Source organism: Mustela nivalis (assembly GCF_964662115.1).
Source record: "Mustela nivalis genome assembly, chromosome: 3".
Classification (NCBI taxonomy): domain Eukaryota; kingdom Metazoa; phylum Chordata; class Mammalia; order Carnivora; family Mustelidae; genus Mustela; species Mustela nivalis.
This window is the reverse complement of record NC_139022.1, coordinates 64,149,895-64,173,385: the sequence shown is the minus strand read 5'-3', so window position 1 is coordinate 64,173,385 and position 23,491 is coordinate 64,149,895. Positions and strand designations below refer to the sequence as shown.

General features: G+C 33.6%; 1 protein-coding gene across 8 annotated transcripts in view; it reads right to left on the bottom strand.

Moving 5' to 3' along the window:
* Window positions 1-23,491, bottom strand: part of ARB2A (ARB2 cotranscriptional regulator A) — a 424,835-nt gene that overhangs the window by 294,901 nt on the left and 106,443 nt on the right. For 7 of the 8 annotated variants that reach the window (XM_082723963.1, XM_082723964.1, XM_082723966.1 and 4 more), the window contains 2 exons: window positions 13,314-13,379; window positions 7,713-7,904 (listed from right to left, as the gene is read on the bottom strand). In XM_082723963.1, the coding sequence (XP_082580089.1) occupies window positions 7,713-7,904; window positions 13,314-13,379 (258 nt within the window). The remainder of the gene's footprint in view (window positions 1-7,712; window positions 7,905-13,313; window positions 13,380-23,491) is intronic. The other variant, XM_082723967.1, reaches the window with a different exon arrangement.

Here is a 23,491-nt window from a genome sequence, read left to right as displayed (position 1 = left end):
CCACCCACTAGAATCCTCTTAAAATTTCCATGTCACCAACTTTGTAAATACTTATCCACTAACAGTTAAGACCTTGAAATACATAGCTGGAAGACTAGGAATTGAAGGTAGGAGTTAGGAAGGTGTTACCAAAATTTTATTACTTTTATTACTGAGAAAAAACAAGAAGAAACCACATCCTATTTTAGACAACCATCCATAATGGTTCCATACGTATTTGTAAAAAAAAAAATCCTAATACTATAATCATTCAGCTTGTCAAAATGTGCCCGTCAAAAAATGGGGGGAATCCCAAATGCATTAAGGAAAGAGGAATCATCAGAACAGAAAAGGTAAGTATAGCTATTAAAAGGGAAGCAAACAATTTAAAAACTAGAAAGCTCTAAATCAACTTTTCAAGTCTGTAATTTATATCAGTCAAGTAACAGTTTATGTATTCTTTAATTTAGTTGCCCCATAATCAATGGTTTAAAAAAAAAAATCCTAAAATATTCTAGTGTGATGAATGCTGCTACATAAGGATGTCATCCTCTAAGATTTACATATAATTTTGTTATACAGAAAACTGCTTTAATGTTGTTTAAAAAAAGCTATGTATTGTAAAGTGACTCAATATCATTGGAATAACCAGATTAAAAAGAACCATGTAATTAAAATGCTATACTAAATTATTTTGATTATCTCCATTCCTTCCACAAATCACACTAAAATTTTAGTTAAAAAAAATTTATTACTCAAATTACTGAGTAAAGAAGGGTGGTGTTAACCCATCAGGACAAAACAAATGAGAATGGAGAGTAAAGAGGACACAGACATTGGAAGACTGTAAGCTGATAGAATTGGATTTGTACCATAGAGGAAAAAAAACCCTCAAGTGCCCAGAGGGAAATAATGACTACAAGAAAGTCAACTTATCCACAAAATTTCAGAAGAACTCAGAAACTGGGATGCCAGTTATCCAGAGGCATTAAAGTTCACATTAGGTACAATTATCCCATTCCTTAAAAAAGGAAACCCAAAACCCCAAAACTAGGTCATAATCTTACATTATGCAGATAGCCCTATGAGAGATCAAAGATGTTTCCTTTTGAGAAACTTATCTAGAGAAGGCCTAGAAGGACAAAAGACCATAGGAGAGGAGAGAGACACAGAACTCAAATCAGATGTACTATGCAAAAGTCTACAAAACGATTCGAAAGACAATTCCATTCCAAAATATGATAGAACTTTATCAAACCATCAAACTATGATAGAAGAACTTTAAAAATTCTAAAGAAGGGTTAAAAGATAAAGTAGGTAACCTAACAACAAAACTAGAGCAAAAAATAGATGGAAAATAAGAAAGTACAGGCAATTAGATAAAGCATTTACAGGCTCAATCCACAATTCCAAAATCAAGATACTAATTCTAGAAAAAGAGAAGATTAAAATGAAAAAAAAAACACACACACAAAAAATCTTCTAAGAATTGAGAATCATGAGTTTACAGTACAGAGGGAATCACCAAGTGCCCAACACAATGAAAGAAACAAAAAGATAAAAACACCAAGGCACAGGAAATTCCTTAAAAGCAGTATGAGTAATTTCTTGACATTAGGCAAAAGGAAAAGAAGCTTACACAGAGGGAACAAAAGTATTCAAGGTCAGAATTGGTACCAGACTTTCCAGTTAAAACACTGGAAGCTAAAAGACGATGAAACAAAGCATTCAAACTTCAGAATGAAAATGATTTTCAACTTGGAATTCTATGCCTAACTGAATTATCAAAATAAAGGAAGCAAGTAAAATAAAGGCACTTTTTTCAGAAATAAAAGGTTTCAAAAACTTATCTTGTATTCACTTTTTGATGGCTCCAACAAAATGAGGGCATATATCCAAAAAGCTGGGTTCATTAGATCCAGGAAACAGGAGTTCAAACATAAGGAGACCATCTAAGGGGAGTCCCAGGAAAAGAGGTAGATAGGCAGGCTTAGAAAGTGACCAGTCAGGACTGGAATGAAAGTCCACAGCGTTCCAAAAGAGAGTTCTCCAGAGAAAAACAGTAAATTATGAGATGCTTTGGTAAGTCTGACCCTTTAAAAACACTACTGAGAGATAAATCAAAAGCTGAATTAACAATTACTGTGAAGAAAATAGGAAAAAAAAAAAAAGAATTCCATGAAAACAAACTTCAGCAAGAATGAAAAGTAACCATAGGTTGTACCTGAGTCAGCCATAAAAAAATTTACAGTAGTAGTAATATTGTAAAGCTTGATTTCTGATTTAATCCAAAAAACTGCAATAATCGGAAAGAGATTCTTGTCTACCATAACAGAAAGTGACTGATAGATCAAGAGACAGTATTAAATTTAAAAAATATAGATAGAGAGCACACAAGTAATACCAGAAAGTACTGAGTGATTATGTCTAGGGAACAGAATAAGTGAGGAAGGATTAGCAAAGGATAATCACTATTTTGATAAATGACTTTTGATTTTACTTGACTTTCAGATTATATGCATGTACCATCTGATGCTCTGCAGTTTTAATTTAATACATTTTAAGTGTAGATTTCTTTCCATTTGTCTTGCTTAAGCTATGCCATACTTCAACATCTGTCTTTACTATCAGAAATTAATACATACTTCTTCTCCCCTTCTTTCCTATTGTTTTTCTGAAACATCTACAAAAATATTAGATTTTATTCTATTCTTGACTTTTTCCCCTATCAATTTTTTGAAATTCTTATGATAAAAAGTCATGTTCTTTATCTATCATTTAAAAAAATATCAATGTTTTTCCTCAGATTCTCTGCTATATTCTGTATACAATACTCTTCAACTCTAGGTTTTAATTTACCGATTCTCTCTTCAACTGTGTCTGATAGTTAGTTGCCTCACCTGACTCTTCCTTGTGACGAATCATTTCCTCATATAATTATTAGTTTCTGACTAGAAATTCACCTTCATTAGGGATTTACCCTGGGTAGGAAAGTGTTGGTACCAGGAATTTTGTGTTTGCTTTCATCTAGTACCCCAGAAGTTTCATCTGTCCAAAGTCCATTTTTACATTAATATACATTGTTTAAAATTCCCACACTGACATAGGTTGTCAAAATTCAGGCTGCAAATCCAAATCCAACTTTGCAGTGTGATCTATGGCTTCTATTTCCCAAGGGAGGATGTTAATTTACTCCACCTTGCCTCTCTAGCAAATAAACTTCCTCTTTGAACCTTTGGGCCATGAACTGATTTTTCTACTCCTGAAAACTAAAGGGCAGAAACTTCCAGGCTTAGCTATACCCAAGGGTCTTGGTATTAGCACTTGCCTCTCAAGCTCAAAGCTGTAATGTAGACCTAGGGCATGTATCTCATTAGCTATCCCCTTTGGGTTGCTACATTCTCAAGGAACTTACCACCATGGGTTTAAGTATTTTTCTTGTAGTTGGGTATTTAAAGATTCCCTTTCTATCTTTTTTTTTTTTTAAAGATTTTATTTATTTATTTGACAGAGAGAGATCACAAGTAGATGGAGAGGCAGGTAGAGAGAGAGAGAGGGAAGCAAGCTCCCTGCTGAGCAGAGAGCCTGATGCGGGACTCGATCCCAGGACCCTGAGATCATGACCTGAGCCGAAGGCAGCGGCTCAACCCACTGAGCCACCCAGGCGCCCTCCCTTTCTATCTTTTACACATAACTAGATACTTAATATTTTTGTTGTTGCTATGTTTTATCCACTATTCTTGCACGTGTGTATGCAGAAGGGAGAAATGCATATTAATTAGCTCAGTCCACAATGTTTTAGAACCCAAACTATATCAATTACATTGATAAAAACAGTATAATTTCTTTAAACTTAGATATAACAATATGAAAGCTATACTCAAGGTAAGTAATTATGGAAACATCAGACTCTTCTAAATAATCCAGCTATGAGAACTTAGTAAAAATGTGGGTAGGCTTAGTGAAGTAATCAGACTTCTTACAAAATTATTAAAATCAATAAATTTTATCATTTTGAGTATGAACCACTTATTAGTATTTTGAAAGTAGTCTTCATAACTTAAACTTTACTCCTCTACTGATTTTATTATAAAACATTTCTTAGGGGCACCTGGGTGGCTCAGTGGGTTAAGCCTCCGCCTTCAGCTCATGTCATGGTCTCTGGGTCCTGGGATGGAGCCCCACATTGGGCTCTCTGCTCAGCGGGGAGCCTACTTCCCCCCTTTCTCCGCCTGCCTCTCTGCCTACTTGTGATCTCTTTCTCTGTCAATTAAAAAAAATAAAAAAAAATTCCTAGAACTTCTTACTTTCTGTCATACTAAATATAATTGCCATCAAGTTATAAATTATCCATTATACCTAGAGCCCGAAAAGTATAAATAAACTCTTAACCAACCCAAAGAATGTTACCTACACCAGAGGTTCTAGTGTGGTATCCAGATTAAGAGCAAAACATCACCTGGGACAGTCTTAGAAATGTAAATTCTCAGGCTCCAACCAGACCTTCTGCATCAAAATCTGGTTTTGGGACAAGGCAATTTGTGTTTCAAAAAGCTCTTCAAGTGATTCTGATGCATGGAAAATTTGACTGTATAGACCAGTGGCTCCCAAACTACTCTCCATAAAACTTTTTGACAGTACAACTCAGTCATTCAAAGCCTGGACAGGGAGAGATCAGAAAGCTGCCTATGATGCAAAATTTAAGGAGGTACTCACTCTCAGGATCCTACAAATATTGCACGACCCTGAGAGACTTACCAACTCCTTAAATTCTGCACCCTTGTTCTACATCGGCAATTAGTAATTAAATGACTTTAAGTAGTGTAATGACTTTTCTTTCCTTGCCCATTTTACAGACCAACTGAAATGCCTAAAAAGATACACATGAGAAAAGATCAAAGAAAAAACACGTATGAGTAACTCTCAAACTGCACAAACACTGAATAATCAGTACTTGGCTATATGATACACTGTTTCCGACTCCAAGTAATGTATTATGCAATGAAGACTGTTAAACACTAAAAATATGAGCTATGGCACTCAGAAGTACTGTGGGGATGTATCTGATATGTACTATTTCTTCAACATGAAATCTTAATACATTTTTTATAATAAAGTTCTAAAGTATCTAAAATGCAAGGACTGGAATATCTTTAATTCTCAGACTGTTAGCTATGGAGCCCTAGGGTTTAGGGAAGAAATCTCAGGAGTCATTGTAGAAGTTGCTCCAATTCTCACCCCAGCTTCAACCGAAGTAGTTCCATAGATTTAAACCTACTTTTTACAGAACAGTCGCCTCAGAGGCAGGGTTCCACTGATGGGAAAAAGTTTTAATTTAACCTTATAATGCTATGAATCCAATATTAGGACCTTAAATCTTTTCCTAAAAATCTGTAAGAGATATAGCAGATTTTTTTTTTTTTTGAGCTGTGAAAGCAGGAATGTTTATTAGTGAGAGTGGGTGAGCTCAAGGGACAGCTGCCACAACAGACATACTATTAACAAAACTGAGTAGAGATCATATTGTCTATCCTGAGAAATAACAGATTTACTTCAGTTGTGATATCAAAAACTGACAGATCACAAAAAATGGGTAATGCTCCCAGTCTTTTCTAAATTTTGGAAACATTTCATTAAATACAATTTTTGAACAAAGTCCACAAAATAAAAATAGAGCTAATCTGATTAAAAGGTAAGGATGAGATAGATAGCTTTAGTCCTCCCAATTAGTCTTCCTCTGCCTGCTTCCTAGAATACCACCCCTTTACAATCAGTGTCCTCCCACCACACATAAACACACAGTAGCCTCTGAAGAACCACCAAAGAAACACCATGAAACGGCAAAGCCAAAGTAACAAATCACTTTATCTAGATTAAAGAGATAGCCATTTAAAAATATTCACCATGTAGAAATTTACCACAATAAAAGTGATATTCAGTTTTTTTTAATAAAGAGAAAAAGGTATATCAATTAAACTTTTAAGTACATAACACATAAATACTAAATACACTAAATACTAGAGTACTAGGAAATCAGCCGAACTTTTTTTCTTTTCTTTTTTTAGGAATCATGAGTTGCCATTATTGAGAAAAGCAGAAAAGAGTCAAAGCAATGAAATGCTGTTAGTTTCCAAACACTACACTTCTACTTAAAAGAACAAAATGCCTGACTAGTCTAAAGTTACTGACAAACTTTCTTCCTCCTGCTTGGGATATCAACAGATAGTTTGTTCATAGTTGTTTGGCATGACTTACCATACTCTTTCACCTTGAAAAATCTTACATAATAAAATATCCTAGAACAGAAAAGGCTTACTTAATCTAGTAGCAGGAACAATATAATTACATACAGTATTTCACCAAGCCCTCATATGTACGAACACACGATTTTCTTTACTAAATTGTATTTTCAAATATACACTGAATTCTGATCACATTTCATATATAATGTTCTTAATCAATGACAGCATCTCTTATAACCACAAACTAATGTGTCAGAAAGTTCATTTCACTATTCATAGCCAGAAATACGTATGTTTAAATAATACAATATTTTATGTGAGTGACTTCAATCTAAACTTCAATTTATTTTATTTAAATTCTATTAAATTTTACTTAAATTCCACTAAAATTGCTCTTTGAAATTTGTAGTCAAAAGTAATGTCTTGTGTTCTTTACAAATCCATGAACACTGAAAAAAATACACAATTAACCTAAGAAATTCTACTTGAAGCACTTTAAGGGCCTCAAAAACTATTAACAAAAATATTCTCTTAAGAGCTGGGCTGGGCCTTGATTTTATAATTTCAGGGATAAAAGAGCAGGAAGCCTATCTTTAACTTTTGAAATCATCAATGTATCAAGCAATTCCTCTCCCAGTATAATTACAAAAATGTAACAATATAGCTCTTATAGAGCACACATGCACAGATACATCCCTAAATAACTTTAAGTTCTTATATGAAATCTCTTTTACAAGACAACACTTTTTTCTGAAAAAACTATTCATATTTGAAAGAAACCTATACTTTGGAAAATTTGGCTGTTCACTGCAGAATGCAAGAATGAGACAGTTAAAAAAAAAAGTAGCCAAACATTAAGATGTAACAATTATATGTCAAAACAACTCAATTTTACTATTCTAGAAAAGAAAACCTTGCATACATAAAATAACAGTTTCTAGAAAGGTAGAATTCAAGTAAAAATAAAGTAATTCAGTAAATATTTCAATTTACCATTTTACAGGTCTTTGTCTAATGCTTAAAGCAGTTTATTTCTAAGTTCTAGAGTTTTTAAAGAAATGACAAACACTGAGTCACTGCAACTCTTTTTTTTAAACTCTTCTTTTAAAGAATAGAAATTAATTTCAAGTAGATTTCCTTCAGTTTCTAACTTAACTAAATTAGGTATGCAAAGATTTACAAAATCAATCTTGATATTTTTGTAAGTATTTTAAATAATATTGATAAATGATAAATTATGGAATATTTCAAATAATAACAAATTTAGAATAAAAAATGTTCATTTTAAAGACATTATCTAAATAAAATACCATTTAGCTTTTCATTCCAACTGTAAAATAATGAATAATCTTGAATTACAAATAAAAAACAATTTAAAGATAAAATTATGTTTATAATGTACTTTTGAAGAGACAGGATAAAATAATTTATAATGCATAATAAAACAGAGCTATAAAATGCCAAAAAAAATAGAAAAGAAATTGCACTTACATCCATAGCTCTCTTAATAAAAGGTATCTGTGTGCCACTGTCCAGATCTTCATTTATAATAAGCCTTCTAGCCCACTGACCTGCCCTGACAACACCACTACCATGAATTAAAACCATCAGTTTCTGTGGATTTGTCAAAGCATCCTCACTCATAAAGATAAAACTCTTTGGTTCACTCTCAGTGGCATCTACCTGTAATTAAAAAAAATTAAATAATAAATACATGTTTTCTGATCAGACACAGACATAAATGAGAAAACAACTAATGGTTACTACAAATTATAGAATGTCTACTAGAGTTACAGAAGTAAAAAAGCTTTAAAAAACTGAAATATTCATTAGACATTAATAACTACATATGAAATGGATTAGCATAAAAGACATGATAGTAATATGGCAAAAGAATACTGGAAATATATCTCCTTATATTATTGGTGCATATTTAGTATTATAATATAAATAAGAATAACTGATTTTTTGAGTCCTTATAGTATATGCTAAATGTCCTAAAAACATTACCTCAATCACAATCTCATTAAAGTGGTATTATTATTATCGTCACTTATACATGAAGAAATTGAGGCTTAGGGAGTTTAAATAACTTGCCAAAGATCACACAGCTAATGAGTCTATAATTCTATAACAGAAGTAAATTACATCTATAATAGAAAACAGAAAAGCCCAACAGGAGCATACACCTGTTAGAAAATCATATATTAGTAAAGAATACTACTAAGGTTTTAAAAGGTAGAGAGGAAACTATTTAAAAACTCAATCACCTATTCGATGTAAGTGATCTTTGAACTTTCATCATTCAGGATGTGAACACAGGCTCATGTAACAATTATTTTATGAAGGAATACTATTTAAGTATTCCTCTAACTTTATTTTATGTACGAAATATTCACAGGATGAGCATTTTTATACTTTTATATAGTACTTATTTATGGAATGAATATTATATATATTTTGATTGTATTTAATGTTTAGGTTTAAACCAGGTGATTTTATGTTTTAGACTTGAAAGACTCAAAAGACTTAAAAAGAGATAACTTCCTAACCTGTCTACATGACTGATGGCCTGCATTTGGTACCACATCAGCAGTGGCTAGTAACTGGGAATGGAAGCTTCTGTGCAGCTATGTCAGAGCCAGAAGCTAAAGTCTTGATGGCTGGTAACATACAGACTCAAACAGAGAAGTTCTGTCCATATACTTTGTAATGAAATAGCTCTTCACTTCTTCAAGAATATAGATTCATAAAATTATGAAACTAAAAAAATAGAAAAAAAAAAACTTGAGATACCCTCCCCCCCCAAAATGTCCTGGATTCTACATGTTCCTTGTCACTATTCCTGGGAAGAGAAAAAAATTAACATTTCTCTAATTCTAAAACAAATAGATAGGTGGTCATTTGTTTAAATACCACAAAGGGCAGTTATTTCAGCAAGAAGAGCATAGCCATAGGGCTTAAAAAAAAATCTCTTCCTCAGGGAAGCCTTCCTTGTCTACCCCTAAATTTAAATGTCTCCTCAAGAATTTTCTAGACTCTTTTTCTAGAAAGTTTTATTTTCCTTCACAGCACGTAACACAATCTAATGTATGTTCTACTTTATACATATGTTTATGTAACTGTTTATTAACCATCCCCTCTCACCATCAGAATGCAAGACCAGGAGGTCTTGTTTGTGTCCAGGTCTTTCTGTTTGTGTCCAGCAACATTCCCAATGGTTAAAAGAGAGGCTGGCACATTGTAGGCACTCAGTAAATAAAGCAATGAATAAACTTTTATAATAAGGAATGTTATCTAGCATCACCAGTGGCCTCCTTTAAATAAAAGGCATTTAACTAAATAATGTGTCCTCTTAACTTGTTACAATACTTGCCTGGTTCAGAAAGCACATATTGAAGATTAAAATAATACATAACTATAAAGAATTTTAAAAGAGCTACACAATGCTAGAAATTAAAACGGCATAACCGATCTGGGGCACCTGGGTGGCTCAGTGGGTTAAAGCCTCTGCCTTCGGCTCAGGTCATGATCCCAGGGTCCTAGGATGGAGCCCCGCATCGGGCTCCCTACTCAGCAGGAAGCCTGCTTTCCCCCTCTCTCTGCCTGCCTCTCTGCCTACTTGCGATCTCGGTCTGTCAAATAAATAAATAAATAAATAAAATCTTAAAAAAAAAAAAAAACCAGCATAACCGATCTTAGTGGTAATTAGTATGCAGTGTTAGAAGTATGAAGTATGAAACAATCACATTAGCTTCTCTTGCATGTGACGTCCAGAAGTAAGGAAATTTTGATGATAACAGCAGGTATGACTGAACTCAGAGGAAAAGAAGTAGTTGATTAATGGGGAAAACAGAGGAATCACTCAGTTAAAGTGGCTTTAAAAAAAACCAAAAGTGAGGGGCGCCTGGGTGGTCAGTGAGTTAAGCCGCCGCCTTCAGCTCGGGTCATGATCTTGGCGTCCTGGGATGGAGCCCCTCATGGGGCTCTCTTCTCAGCAGGGAGCCTGCTTCCCTCACTCTCTCTCTCTCTCTCTGCCTGCCTCTCTGTCTACTTGTGATATCTCTCTGTCAAATAAATAAATAAAATCTAAAAAAAAAAAAAACCAAAAGTGGTAACAACAAAAGAAAAATTAAAAAACAAAGCTGTCAATGTATAATGAAAAAGGGGCCACAAAGGTTTCCAGTCATTCATTTACCAAAGAGTACGTCTAAATGTGCACAAATAAAACTACCTCTTAAAATCATTGAGGCCTTAATGGATCTTAGAATGGCTATGGAAATGGACATCTGTTTATCTTAATTAAGAAAAAAAACCCTATAGCTGTAGACTTTGCAGTAGGCGCTGTTCACTATTTCTTCTCTCTATCTGACTAAGTCCCCGGTTACCAGGGAACTGAGTCAATTTTTTAAGCAGTGGAATGTTGGCACTTAAATTCCACAGTAATCACTTTAAAACTGGAAGAGTGCTTATTTTCAGAAGATGAAATGTGTTTTTTATATTAAAATGCTGTTCAAAAATATTTAAGGGCTGCAAATTAAGGTAGCCATGAATAAATGAATAAAAGTTTTATAGAAGAACTGACTTTGAAAACATGAGATCATCAGAATATTCAAGGAAAAAAAATAATGAAAATGAAAAATGTAGTTATTAATGATTAAGGTGTAAGGGCAGTATTTAGGATGGTCATTGGCTTATATTCATCTCAATTTAACACAGAACTCTGAGGCTGTTATCTATAACTTACTTTGTAAAAAGTTAGTACTAAGTTTAAATACTAAAATATCTACATGAATAAAACATAATTTTCCGCATTAGCTTAATTAAGTTTGAAAATGGCTGTTCCAAGGCCATTGTCTCCAAACAGCACTAATTCATTAAACTGAGCTTTCATTAAGGAATGCATATAAAAGTCATCCTAGTGCACCATCTAACTTTATTAACCAATCAACTTCAAAGACCAACTGATAAGTGAGAACAATTTTTAGCAGTTAACAATTCACTTTAGGATACCCATGAACCCCACTAACTGTGATGATCATTTAAATATGGCTGAATAAAATGAATGAAAATTTATAATCAAGTTATTAAGTTTATTTATGTAATCTGAAGTTCTACACAAGTATAAGATATCAGAGTTGAGAATAATCTATACATGAGAATATATGTAAGGTAGGGAGTAAACACGAGACATACATGATAATGATCTTTACCATCAAATCATAGGTTTCCATCAGGTGCTGTTATTTGCAAAAAGGAAAGAAAGGAAAAGGAAAAGAAAGAAAAGGAAAGAAGTCTTTCTTTCCTTATTAATAGTTCAACCATAAAACTAAAACTTAGCTCTTCATCAGGAAAAACAAAACAAAACAAAACAAACCACTTTGAGGTATTCCTATAATAAAAAGAACAACTGTGATACAAAACAAGGCAGAATAAAAAACCACCTTCACTGCTAGCTTTGGGATTTAAGAGAACTCAGGAGACAATGAATAGTTATAGAAAAAAAATTTCACAGTGATATAAAATATGTGATGATAACTTACGGAGAGATATTAATTTCCTGAAAGAAAACAAATTTTGGTTTCTTTTCAGTTTATAAAATCAGGAAATGTTTACTAACCATAAATGGACATGATACTTACTATTGGTCTCATATAATGCAAAGTTTTCTCTATGCTTATTAGCTTTACAGACTAAAGTTTAAACCAGAGGAAAGTAATCAGATCTATAAAACAAAGTCCTCCTAACCCTAACCTCAAGCTTTCTATAAAGAAAATTAGTGAAACTTAATCATATAATATAATCCATACAGCCAATTATCTTCTGATTTCTTCTGGAAATGAGTTTAAAAGTTCCATGTAACTATAAGTATTAAAGAGTTAAATGGCTCAGTCTTAACTATGTTGTAGCAATAAATCAAGCTAAGTCTCCTTAAATATAATTCTTCAGAAACTTTGAAAGAAAGAAAATTAACAAGAAAGACTGAATAAAAGGAAGAAAAGTTTCCAAATAAAGGAGGATTAGCCTAGCTATTGCACAGAATAGTATTTTATTCACTAGTACATACCAGCACTTGAAACAGTGCCTGGCACCTAAAAGACTTTTAAGCAAATTTTTGCTGAATAAATGAATAGATGATTAACAATGTGACCTAGCATTTGAGCTTATTTATATAAAATTAAACATAAAATAGATTTTCCTTTTAAATACTGAACTTTGGAATTAATTTGTGAGGATAAATATTATTAAAAAATCCTCAAACCCTCTAATTCATAGTAGAATATTACCCAAGGAATTTAAAAATCTCATGCAAAATATCATCTAGACAAAGTACTTATATGCAAAGTTTTGTGCCTTAAATTCATTACCTTCATAAAAGCCTTCCAGATTTTTATATATCATACACTCAGTTATCAGGAACAGCAAGGATCATCTAATCTAATACCGCCACTGTTTCATATATAACATTACTGTTTCTTCATTTTTTTTATTGTATCATGTTTTACATTAAAAATTTTTTTGTGTGAATTTAAGACTGAGAACATATCTCAAACACCTTCACTCTGAAATGGGAAAATGTACAAAATTTGGAAAGAATGTTCTACAAGAAAGGGACGGAGCAATGTTATAAAACAGGAAGCATGAGGAATGAATTTGGGAATGTGTACAGGAAATAACATGGAAATAAAATATATAATTATAAAAATCAGGAAATAATTAAGGAGAGAGTGACTGTCTACCACAACATCAAGTACACTGGTTTACTTCAAAAAATAAGTAAAAATAAGTTATACCAATTAAATTAGAAGAGGCGGGGGGTCGTCCTTTTTAAAGGCATCATCATTAAAAAAAAACAAAAAAAACTGGTTATCAGTATTTTTTTCCTCTACATTGAAGAGTATTAGTTTGAAAAAATCATTGTGCACACTGAACTGAGATACATTGCCAGGCATTTAATATTAGCAGTATCAACATCAACATATTAGGACCTTAATGTTTAAACTTACCACAGTTAAACTCATATAAAAAGTTTCTTCTGAATTCAAAACTACTTCATTTGGAAGTTTAATTATTTTTAAAAACTGGACTTACTGGAATTGAGATTTTTTTCAAGTTACAGTCCTTTTCCAAGAGCTCATATACATATTTCGTAATAATCTAGGTAGAAATAAAAAAACACATGATATAATGTCATCCATTATCAAAATTCACATAAATGGCTATTATTGCTCTGAATGAGTATCTTTCTATCTTTGAGTGCCCCACCCAGTTGAATTGAGAAATAATCGACATACATCACTGTATAATTTTTAGGCATTATAGCACAATGGTTTCATTTGCATATATAGTTAGATGATTACAACAGATTCAGCTAACGTCCATCTTCTTACATAGATAAAACAGAAAGAAAAGAAAAAAGGAAAAAAAAGGAAAGAAATTTCGTTTTGTGTTGGGAACTCTCAGCATTTATTCTTTTCCAAACTTTACTATGTATCCTACAGCAGTATTAACTGTGGTCATCATGTTGTACATCATATCCCTAGTACTTATTTATTTTATAACTGAAATGTTTTAATACTAAAGTAGGAGAATCTGGCTTACTTCTTGCTGTTATGTTAATAACTATGAATGTTAATACTAAAAATTAGGGCCAGTTAATATAAACTTTAAATATACAAGGACCTCCTGTTTCTTCAAAGCAGCACTCTGAAACCATATTTTCTTTTTTCAGTATTTCTAGAATCTGTTTTCCCCTACAATTTCCATATAGGAATTGTACTTGATACAACACTATCTGGACTGAATCCTAACACCTCGTTTGTATTTACTGAATCAAGGAGGAAAAAGTCAGAGGTATTCTACACAAAAAAGGAAAATTAATCCAACAAAGTTAGGCATCAATTTATAGCAATTTATAGTCAATTTATAGCAGGCAGAAACATAGTTCCCCAAATACGTCCACATTCTGACTCCTGAAAACTATCCATATGTTATGTTACATGGTAAAAGAAATTATACAGATATGATTAAGGTTAAGGACCAAAGATGGGGAGATTATCCTGGATTACCCAAACTGGCCAAATCTAATCTTTTAATTTTTTAAAACTAGAAGATCACAGACGAACAAAGGGATGCAAAGTGAAATGGCCCTGAATGGTCATCCCTGGTTTTGAAGCTGGAGGAAGGAGACAATGAGCCTTTAAAAGGTGGGCTAACCATTTAACAACCAGTTAGAAAACAAGTCCTCAGTCCTGTATTTACAAAGAACTGAATTCTGCCAACAACTCAAATAAGAAATAAATAGATTCTCTCCTAGAGTCTCCAAAAAGGAACATAGCCTATGCATACCTCGATCTCAGTCTGGTGACAATCATACTGGGCTTCTGACCTGTAGAATTGTGAGATAATATATTTGTGTGGCTTTTAGCTACGGAAATTATAGTAATTTGTTATAGCAAAACTGGAAAGCTAATGCATTATATCTGTGAAGGAAGGCAAAGAAAGTGAGGAAAGAGATACCAAGGGAAAGCAATGATTTAATAGATTTTAATGGTCATTTTAAGAAGTGTTGCTCTCTCCAAAACTGTCTTTAATCATCTATGCATAATATTTGAGAGTAATTTTAGCAGCAACATAATTAAAAGTCAAATTTTATGAAACAAAATCAGAAGATGATTTTTTTTAAAGAAAATTAAGATGTCAATTGCTTTGGTGCTGTATTCTGTAATCTAAAATAGATTCTCTATACTACTTTCTTTAAGGAGCCCAAAATTCTTTCTTCTATGTATATGTATTCATTCATTTTAGAAAGCATGTATTGGATGCATGCTAGAATAGCTTTACCTTGGCTAGTAATGATAATTTCAAATGCTACAGCACTACACTAGAATGAGGCAATAATCTAATAGTTACTAATCAAATAGTATTCCTATATCTTAATGTAGTAGTTAAAATTATGTTCATTATACCTTCACCAGGAAGTAGTGGTAGTTTAAACCTGAAAAAATACACTAAAAATATGTAGGATCCAATAAAAATATGTATGAAGTTATATAATGGCCTACCAATTGAAGAAAAATGACCTAACTAAATGAGATTAGCTAAAACGAGTGGCTTATCACTTCTGAAAATTTCCTATTACCTATGAAATCATAAAATATCCTTATATTTAAAGCAATAATAAAACCAATCAAACTTAATTTATTATAGTTAATTCTCAACTTTCATAGTACATTATAATAGAAAAAGATTCAAAAACTGCTTACATTTGGTTTCAAAATACATTATTGGGCAAATGTCTTCACAAAATATCATACCAAATAATAAAACCACACATCAGTAGAGTTGGAGAAACACTACCTAACTTGCCCAATTTACCTTGCTCTCTAATTCCTGACTGTAGAAGAAAAACAAGCATAGACTAAACCCTCTATCTCCAGCAATTCTGCTACCTTGAATTTTCTCTTAGCCCCCATTACATGTCAACTGTTTCAGGCAACTTTTCATGCCTCATCTCAACACTACCAAGATAGGATGAAGTGAACTATCTTTATGCTCTTCTGGATGTGACTAGATAGCATCATGTAATACATGAATTTCGTATCATTCATCTTTCTGTTTCCTGACTAGCCTTGGAATATTATAATTTGGGTATCCTACCTCTACTCTTCCTTGAAGCCACACAGAAGAGTATCTAGTACATTGAAGGGAGTTACACATGCTACACAAATTCTCCTCACTATTCATCCTGTCTACATGTTTTGAGGGAGAAAAGTGTCTTTTTTTTTAAATCTTTAAAAAAAAGATTTAAAAAATCTTTTCTAGGGCACCTGGGTGGCTCAGTGGGTTAAGCCGCTGCCTTCGGCTCAGGTCATGATCTCAGGGTCCTGGGATCGAGTCCCGCATCGGGCTCTCTGCTCAGCAGGGAGCCTGCTTCCTCCTCTCTCTCTCTGCCTGCCTCTCTGCCTACTTGTAATCTCTCTGTCAAATAAATAAATAAATAAAATCTTTAAAAAAAAATCTTTTCTAATAGCTGAATCAAGTTTTAAAAAGAAAGCACCAAAGATTCACTGTCTTGCTTACATGGGATTATACTCTGCATTTAAAAAAATCAATGATAATTTCAAAAGGGGATAAAAAAAAATCTCTGTCTAAATGTCATCTGTGTTCAAATATTCACCGGAAACATTGTTTCTAGGGAAATTCATACAAGGCTTAAGAGACAAAGCATACTTTAAAGTAAAATCTTCATTCTAATAACATCAACTTCTAGTTTCTTGTCCAACATACAAAGAACTTGGAGTCACTACCGTCCTCACAAAAAGAAAAAAAAAAAACTGAACTAAAAATCAACAACTCTCTTAGTCTATCAGAGAAATGAGGTCAAAGAGCAAACTACTGTCCTGAAAACTGGAAAAACAAACAGGCAGATACAGAGGCTTGGGGCTTAGAAGAAGCAAAAGCCCAGGTGCAGAAGTAGTTGGTAGAAAGCAGTACTGTGGAGGGAACACCTTAAACCATAAGTGATCAACTGCTCAGGGCCAGTACGGACTAGCTTAAGAATTAAAAATTAATAGGAGGTGCAGCCTTAAAGACAGATCTCCCAAACGTTTCCCAATTTTATTTCCATGAATCCCACCAGGTTCTCCCTGTGAAAAAAAGAGAAAAATCCTTTCCTGCTTCCAGGAGTGGAAGTGGAAAAGTAACCATTTTGAAATATTCTCAACCCTCTGTTCTATTTAATAAGGCCTGCCCATAAAAGAAACTATTTTACCAGAGCTTAATTGACATGAGGAAAGGGAAATGCCCAGTTGGGGCTCACTAAAGGAATAAGACCTAATGATAGTAGTATAGAACATTTCCTCCCACACCTCCCCATATTACTACCACATCATTAGTGTTCCTATAAAATAACAGGGAAGCGCAGAAGAACTGTAGGACTCACACCCTATTTAAGGTTTCTAGAAAAACTCAAAGACAGTAAGGGAGACAAAACTAAACAGAGGAGATTTTAGCCTTAGATGGCAGAGCTATAGCAAATAGTAAACACAGTCTAATTCCTTGCCAGATAAACATAAGACCTGAAACTAACCACTCATCTACTGAAGTTCCTTTTCCCTAATACATTATGTCTAGCTTTGAACAATAAATTACCAACCATACCAAAAGGCAAAATAAAATGGTCTGAGAAGATATATCAAGCATCAGAAACAGACTCAGTTTCGCAGAAATTCAGAATTATCAGACTTGGAATTTAAAATAACTATGATTAACACGTTTAAGAATTTATTGGGAAAAATCAACAATATACAAGAATAAGTAAGTATGTAGGCAGACAGATGGAAACTCTAAGAAAGAAAATACTAAATCAACAACACATAACAAAAATGAGGAATGCGGGTACCTGGGTGGCTCAGTTGGCTAAGTGTCTGCCTTTGGCTCTGGTCATGATCTCAGGGTCCTGGGATCAAGCCCTACACAGGACTCCCAACTCAGCAAGGAGTCTGCTTCTCTTTCTCCCTCTCCCCCTACCCCTCACATGTGTTCTCTCTCATTCTTTCAAATAAATAAATAAAATTTTTTTAAAAATGAAGAATGCCTTTGATACACCCATCGGTAGAATGGACATGGCCAAGGCGGGGAAAAATCATAGTTTTAAGACATGTCAATAGACACTTCTAAAATATAAATGTAAAGAGAAGAAAAGAATGAAAAAATGGAATAGAATATCTGAGAATTGTGGGACAATTTTAACAGGCTTAACGTGTATAAAATGTGAATACCAGAAGAAGATGAAAGAGAAAAGAACAGAGGAATTCTGTCAAGTAATAATGGCTGAGAATTTCCCAAAGGTAATGACAGACACAAAATCACAAATCTAAGTAGTACAGAGAACTCCAAGCAGGATAAATACCAAAAACAATACCTACGTCTATGATATTAAAATTGCATAAAACCAAATACAAACAGAAAATCTGGAAAGAAGCCAGATGAGGGACAGGGGGATTCGAAGAAGTGTGGGGGAGGGTAGTGTGGGAATTTCATTACAGAGGAAAACAAGAATTATGTCACATTTCTCTTAGAAATGATGCAAGCATGAAACAAGACAAAACCAGAGAGGGAGACAAAATGTAACAGACTCTTAATCATAGGAAATAAACTGAGGGTTGCTGGAGGGGTGGAGGAGTGGAAGGATGGAGTAACTGGATGATGACATTGGGGAGGGTATGTGTTGTAATGAGCCCTGGGTATTATATGGGACTGATGAATCACAGACCAGTACCCCTGAAACAAATAATACACTATATGTTAACCAGTTGAGTTTAAATAAAAAAAAATTTTTTTAAACAACAAAAAAGAACAATGCAAGCAAGAACAGTGGGCCGAAATATTCAGTGTTGAAAGAAAAAACCCACTGGTCTAAAATTCTGTATCCAGTAGAATCACCCTTCAAATGTGGAAGAGAAATAAGACAGTCTCAGACAGAAAAAAGGTTGAGAAATGTTTTCTGCAGATCTGCCTTGCAAAAACTGTTAAAGAAATTATTCAAAGAGAAAGAACTTATATAGGTCAGAAATTTGGATGTATATAAAGAAAGAAATAGTACAAAAAAAAGAACAAATAAAGGTAAACTGTATTATTTTATTTTAACCCACTGAACTACCCAGGCGCCCCGTAAGACTGGTTTCTTAAAAGCCATGGAGTTTTTACATTTTAAGAAAACTTTTACTGGGGCGCCTGGGTGGCTCAGTGGGTTAAAGCCTCTGCCTTCGGCTCAGGTCATGATCTCAGGGTCTTGAGATAGAGCCCCACATCGGGCTCTTTGCTCAGCAGGGAGCCTGCTTCCCCCCTCTCTCTGCCTGCTGCTCTGCCTACTTGTGATCTGTCCCTCTCTCTGTCAAATAAATAAACAAAAGTAAAATGAATGACAGCCAGATTATAGATTATGGGAGGAAGAAACTGAGAATACTCTGTTATAAAGTAATTGCATTACCTGGGAAACAGTATACTGTAATTTGAAAGAAACACTGGAAAGAAAATAATTACTACTGATAATTTTCTTGGTTTTTTTTTAATGAAACCACAATGGAAGAGATAAAAAAGTAATTTTGAGATTATATATTCAAAGAAATAGAGCCCTTGGCTACCAATAGAATAATATCCTCTAAGGAATTAGGGTCTAACTGAGCTTTTTTTTTTCTAGCTCAGAGTTTCTCAGTCTAGGAATTAAAGAAAATTTGAGTCAGGAAAGATGATCAAAGAAAAAGACTACAGAAAGAAGGAAAATGAAAACTGATAAAAAATCCGTTCTCAGTGGAGTACTTTCAACAGAAGGGGTATGTCCGAAGGGGTATGTCCACTCTGCAATAAATTTATTTTAGACATTTATTGAGCAATTGTTGCATGCTTATCATATATTTCATACATTTCAGCATTATTTCTGTTCCTTAATTAAATAAGAAGCAAACACTGATACTCTTTACCCCTACAAAAGCACTGAAATTATTCTAGCAGATTAAAATTTAAGATGACTGGTGGGGAGAGGGTGATACTAAGAAGCCTCCCAGAGAGTACTTCAGACCCTTTTGGAACTGGATTCAAGAAATGAGATGACAAGATATATATGACAAGAGATATGACAAGATAGATAGAAGAGAATTAATATAAATATTTTAATTAAATAAAAAGTACACTTTACTACTAGATTATAAGGCTTTCATTCTTTATTACTCTGAAGGAAATCCTCTCATTAGCAAGAAACTAAAATTGGCCTGATATACCAAGAGCAATAACAGTTTTATCTCACAACATCATTTACAAGGTAAGATACAAACTTCTCTATTGGGCCTATTAGGAGAGTAAGAACTTTAGCCCAAAACAAAAAACAACAAAATTCATAAATTGTTAGTTATATCTACCCCTAAAGAGAACACCTAAATGCTAAGAATATCCTGATTTGGGGTATAAAGGTAAATAAACGGAACTGAAAGAAAAATTCTTAAAGATTTAACTATATCCATGAAATTCTATGCCTCTTCCAATGAAAGAAAAAAGTCTCAGGAATTAGACTAAATAAATTACCTACCTGAATTAGTAAAAGATGAACTTTAAAACATTTTAAAAAGGAACACCTTTTAAAGAACCTTAGGATAATCAACCTGGTAGCAACCTAGTTCTAACTGACAGAATGAAATTAAATCATTTGTAATTGGTATAGTGAAGCAATAGTTTATTCTCAGTTCTCTGCTCAAAATGATTATGTACAAGTTATTTTTATTAAACAGATATTCACAGAACAGTTGAAAATAGCTTAGTTCTACCTAAGCATCTCCTTTTCATATTACTCATTTGCTTATTAGGAAGCTCTGATTTCACAAATAAACCAAGAGGAGTCAGTACAGAAATCTGACTTATAGGGGCACCTGGCTGGTTCAGATGGTTAAGAGTCTGCCTTTGGCTCAGGTCATGATCTATAAGTCCTGGGATCAAGCCCCAAGTTGGGCTCTCAGCTTCTTACTCTATTGCTTCTCCCTCTCCCTGTACCTCTCCCCCTGGTTATACTCTATGTCTCTCACTCTCAAATGAGTAAGTAAAATCTTCCAAAGAAAAGAAGTCTGACTCATAAATGTATCACAAGTGTAAACAAAGTTTGATATTATCAGGTTTTGCCATATTGGAGGTTTGATAATATTCTGGAGACAGATTTTTGCTTTTAACACAATCTATACTAAATTATATCTATTTTGTGTTACTCAGTTCCACTTCACTTATTAATAAAAAACTCCATGACAGGAGTGTTTTGAGGAAGACGGTGGCGGACTAGAAGAACATAAGGTTTGTATAGTCCCATGAACAAATTAGATAACTATCAAATCATCCTAACTACCCCAAAAATCAATCTGAAGACTGACAAAACAAAAATCACTATTAAAGGTACAGAAGAGACCACAATGGAGAAGACATGTGTTCACTAAACTAAAAAAGAATAAAAACAGTAAAATTTTTCTTTTTTTTTTCTTTTTTTAAAGATTTTGTTTATTTATTTGACAGAGAGAGGGACAGATCACAAGTAGGCAGAGCAGCAGGCAGAGAGAGGGGGGAAGCAGGCTCCCTGCTGAGCAAAGAGCCCGATGTGGGGCTCGATCTCAAGACCCTGAGATCATGACCTGAGCTGAAGGCAGAGGCTTTAACCCACTGAGCCACCCAGGCGTCCCAGTAAAAGTTTTCTTAAAATGTAAAAACTCCATGGCTTTTAAGAAACCAGTCTTAAGGGGTGCCTGCTTCCCACCCCCTCTGCCTGCCTCTTTGCCTACTTGTGATCTTTCTATGTCAAATAAATAAATAAAATCTTAAAAAAAAAAAAAAGAAGGAAAAGAAACCAGTCTTACTCTTTTTTTCTTCAAAGTGCTATTGGTAGGAGATTTCAGGTATGAGCAATGACTTGACTTAGAACATGCTATCCCTGAAAGGGAATGTTAGGAACATGCGCACAGTATAACTTTTACTTTCAGGGCTGAATAAGGACAGCTTTATTGGGGCATACAATCCCAGATTAATAGTTATTTTCTCTGGGTGTTTTTTAGTTTCCATGGTTGTAGCTAATACTTTTGCTATCAGTTAGATCTAATTGAGATTGTAGGTAATCAGGCTTTGTTCTCTGTTTTCTTTTACAGCATTTCCTATATCTTTTATGGACTGCAGATTCACTACCATGTCTAGGTGTAGACTTTGTTTTATTAATTTTCTTAAGGACTCAATGTATTTCCTGAATCTTTTACCAACTCAGAATAATGTCTCATTTAGTCTTATTTCCTTTACTTGATTACATTCCTTGAGAATAAAGAGTATAGCTTGCACTTAATTGTAGTTCAAACAAAAGCAAGTGGAAGAAGGTGCTCAACAAAATTTTGTTGATTTTTAACTTTTTCCAAATATTCATTATTGAAATAGCAGAAGCAAGCCTAAAAGAGAACCCTGTAACTCAGCTGATTATTCATTTATCCTCCCAATTCTTTCTGAGGATTTCTCAGTCTCATACGTTTCAGAACAAAATATTTAATACAATACACATGGTGTTCTTAGATTTTAAAGTGAATAAGAGTGACTAATAATGAATAAGATACTGCTTAATTTGGGCTTTTTGTAATATTTTATCTGCTGTATATCTACAAAAATACTACAGCTAAAATCCAGCATGGCTGATTTCGAAGCATGCTCATGTTACTATGAGACTGAACTTTACTACTGGATAATCTGAGCATCTGTAGTACTTCCACTGTCAGAAAATCTGAGTGAAATATTATAGTTCCCAGAGTATGACATCCCTATAGCCCTTCCAGCCTTAACTCCTTCTTAATTACTATCTCTACACTATCAGACATAGATATAAAACACTGAGTCACTTTTCAATGCTAGAAGAATAATTCAGCATCAATTTCATGTTACTGTCCAAGGAAGTGGGTAGGAGAGTCTTGGCCATCTCAAAGAAAAGTCATCTCCTTCAGTTTTTTAGGTTGTGATTTGAGGAATGCAATAAGAGCTTTGTAGAAAGAAATTACCTACAGTTCTCCCTTCTGTAAGATCTCATTATTCTGCCTCAGGGCCTCACTTGAGTTTTGATAAATTAAAAATTTCTTGTTCATTATCAGTATATATTCTTACACTTGTGTGTCTCTGTGTTTATATAGGTCATATATTTCAATACTTATTTTAAAAAAATATATATCCATCTATATAGATAAGATGGATATAGATATTTATGTGAGTGTATAAGCACTTATGCATACACACACACACACCCCTATATTTTATTAATTTCCATATTTACCTATCTACAGAGAATAAACTATGAATATATATGAATGTATATGTACAGATATGAACAGGTTGTTGAGGGCCTAGAAGCAATGACAAAGTCACTGATGCACAGACCTTGGTGTGTATACAGTGTATTTATATATGTACGCATATGTAAACACTTTTTCAATAATGGTAACTGGAGCTCATTGGAGAGAGGGTTGATTCAGAGACTTGGGTTTTATGTCCCATTCTCCACTACGAGGAACCATGGATTGTAAGAGAAAAGGTGGATTCAGGGCTTGGAGCGCAGCAACTAGAAATGTGAAAAAAAGGGGAGATTTTTTGTACCAAGAAATAAGAAAATACTGAAACAGCAGTGAAGAAATGTTAAAATAACACAAACAACTGCTTGACAAAAATTCTTCTGGTGAAATTTGGGATAATTTAGGCATTAAAATGAGGACGGCAAT